Source organism: Macrobrachium nipponense, chromosome 28, assembly GCF_015104395.2.
Source record: "Macrobrachium nipponense isolate FS-2020 chromosome 28, ASM1510439v2, whole genome shotgun sequence".
NCBI lineage: Eukaryota > Metazoa > Arthropoda > Malacostraca > Decapoda > Palaemonidae > Macrobrachium > Macrobrachium nipponense.
This window is the reverse complement of record NC_087217.1, coordinates 25,060,138-25,063,445: the sequence shown is the minus strand read 5'-3', so window position 1 is coordinate 25,063,445 and position 3,308 is coordinate 25,060,138. Positions and strand designations below refer to the sequence as shown.

The 3,308-nt window shown below is 44.0% G+C and overlaps 1 protein-coding gene across 1 annotated transcript; it reads left to right on the top strand.

Annotated features, from left to right (window-relative positions):
- Positions 1 to 1,198: 1,198 nt before the first annotated feature.
- On the top strand, positions 1,199 to 1,846 carry LOC135201133 (uncharacterized). Its single transcript, XM_064230011.1, has one exon. It carries the CDS (start codon positions 1,199 to 1,201, stop codon positions 1,844 to 1,846), a length of 648 nt encoding a protein of 215 aa, XP_064086081.1.
- Positions 1,847 to 3,308: the final 1,462 nt, after the last annotated feature.

Genomic DNA, 3,308 nt, shown 5'->3' with positions numbered 1-3,308 from the left:
CTTAGAATTCTGTACGAGTCAAATGAGAATAAGTCTAGTTAGATCCATAAAATTAAAACTATCCTTGATTCATGTAGTATGTCAAATATATGGGAACATCCAAAAAATTTCAATCACACTAGAATAATAAATAGCCTAGAAAACTTTTTAAGCCTGAATTTGGCCAAGAAAAGTATATTATGAATTTAGATATACCAGAAAGAATTGCCCTTAGTAAATATAGGTGTGGTACACACACTTCCCGTAGCAACTGAAAGATATTCTGGGCAGGAGAATCAGCACCCTTGCAGACTATGTAACAGCATTGAAGTTAGGGATGAATATCATTATGTTTTAGTTTGTCCAGTGATTAGAGAAATAAGAGAGAGATACCTAAAGCCCTACTATTATAGAAGACCTACCACTTTTAAATTCAATCTGCTCCTCAATAATGTCTTTATTTTAGATTTAATACTTTCTAGGATTCTCATTATTCTGGTATTGTTTTCGATGTATGTACTTTCCTTTGTCAGAATACCTTTTATGCTTTAAATATGTACTTGCTAAATATATGTGTACATAAATATAGTTGTAATCTACTGGTCTCTTCTTTTTGTTCTTTTTGTAGTTTTTGTGTAAAATGTATATATTTGTGTAATTTTGTAATTTTCATACCCCGGAAGGGGTCGATAGAATAAAATTTGCCTTTGCCTTTGCCTCTCTCTCTCTCTCTCTCTCTCTCCAACGCGACGTTTCCTCCTGATCCAAAGGACATTATCAAACGATAACTGCTGGAGGACTGAATTCCAGTGGCGAGTCTTTCGTCTTATATCATGATGTTGCGGGCTCTTGAGTATGGTCAGAGCACCTATCCGGTTGGTCGGGTTTTCATTGGTTCCTGGGAAGGTGACTCATATGGCGGGCGTTTACGAGTCTTGCAGTCCTTCTCAGGTGGGGGTATCACCGGGAGCCCCTTGATTGGCGTCTACCTGAGTGACGTCACCCCAGGTATTATTCTCATGTCCGGTATTTGTTTCATGCGCGCTGGTACAAGGAAGGCAACCCCCTACGCCCGATCATCAGCCAAACGCCCGCCCCGACTTATGCTCTGGCCAAATGCCTTAATAAAATTCTGACTCCATATATCCCCTCTAAATACTGCCTCACCTCATCAGTCGAATTTTTTTAGAAGATCCGTGACTCCTGTGGTGTGGGAACCATGACGTCCTTAGACGTTGAGTCCCTATTCACCAACGTCCCAGTCGGCAAGATGATAGGGATCATCATGGAGCGGGTATATAGGAATCCCAATATGAGACCCCCGAACATCCCAGAAGATTCGTTAAGAACCCTGCTAGATATCTGTACGAAGAGAGTCCCTTTCACCACCTACCGAGATCAGATGTACTGCCAAAAGGACGGCGTAGCGATGGGGTCCCCCTTAAGAGTCCTCTTCGCTAACTTCTACATGGGTGAAGTGGAAGATAGGGTCTTCTCGCAACATAGATGTCCCCACACATACAGACGCTATATCGATGACATCTTCGCACAAGCCAACTCTGAGGACAAGGTAGAAGCCCTTCGGCAGCAGCTCCTGCAGCACAGAGCACTCAACTTCACCATCGAGTACTGCAGCAACGATCGGCTCCCCTTCCTCGACGTCCTTGTCACGAAGATGAATCAAAAGCTGGCGACTACAGTTTACACCAAAGCTACGAATTTTGGACTTTGTCTAAATGGAGATAGCGAGTGTCCTGTGCGGTTCAAGACCACCACAGTCACGGCCTTCGTCAGGAGGGCCCTCTTGCACTATTCAACGTGGCAGGACACACCTCAAACTCGACCGAGCATTCCAGATACTAATTAACAATAGGTACTCAAATAAACTTGTAAACCGAGAAACACGAGCCGCCCTTAACAAGTGGTACATGACGGAGGAAGAGAGAAGGAACATTCCACCCCCGGAGGATATCAAACTTTACTATAAAGCCTTCATGCACCACCAATACAAGGAGGAAGAAGCAGCCATGAAGAAAATGATAGAGGAACACGTCCGCCCCATGGAGGAAGGGAAGAGAGTGTCCCTCATTATTTACTACAAGAATCGGAGTACAAATGACCTCTTGATGAAGAACAACCCCTCCCTGCCCGTAGGAGACCTCCTAAAGCAGTCCAATGTTGTCTACCGATACGTATGCCCCGCCCAAGGATGCCCTGGGATTTACATCAGCATGATAATAATGTGCCTGTCTCAAAGGATCTCCTGCCATGCCCAGGAGGGCGCCATTAGGCAACACGCCCTCGCAGTACACCAGAGAAGCATCAAGAGAGACGACATCGTCAGGAATATTAAGATCATCAGGAGAGTACCTGACACACGACGTCTGCATCTCCCAGAAGGCCTGCTTATCCTCGAGCAAAACCCTCCCCTTAATACCACCCAAGAAACGTTCTTGATACCTGAAAAGAACACTGATATGAGAATAATACCAGGGGTGATGTCACTCAGGTAGAAGCCAATCAAGAGGCTCCCGGTGATACCCCCCACCTGAGAAGGTCTGCAAGACTCATAAACGCCCGCCGTATGAGTCACCTTCCAAGGAACCAATGAGAGATGCTCTGACCGTACTCAAGAGCCCGCAACATCACGATATAAGACGAAGGACTCGCCTCTGGAATTCAGTCCCTCAGCAGTTATCGCTTGATAATGTCCTGTGGATCAGGAGGAAACATCGTTTTGGAAAGAGAGAGAGAGAGAGAGAGAGAGAGAGAGAGAGAGAGAGAGAGAGAGAGAGAGAGAGAGAATTGTATAAGCAATAATAAATCAAATGACTCAACCAAATTTTACCATGCCCTTTACAAAACTAATAGTGCTGAAGCAGCTGTCATTTTTAACAAATAATAATAATAATAATAATTATAATAACAATAATACTTTGAAAGGAGACCCTCTCGTAGACATGTTTTCTTAAAAATGATTGCTGCTTCAGCACTATTAATCTTGTAGAGAGTCTTCACTATTTTTCTGATGACGACTTTGTCAGTGTTGCTTAGACTGGCCAGCAAAGCACCAAAGGGCATGATAAAATTCGGTTGAGTCATTTGGTTAAAAATTGTTTATACAATTCTTTCTCTCTCTCTCCCTCTCTCCAGTGAGACGTTTCTTCCTGATGCACAGGACATTATCAAGCGATGACTGCTGAGGGACTGAATTCCAGTGGCGAGTCCTTCTTCTTTATTCGTGATGTTATGGGCTCTCGAGTACGGTATAGAGAACCTCTCAGGCAGGTCGAGTTTTTATTGGTTCCTGGGAAGGTGACTCATATGGC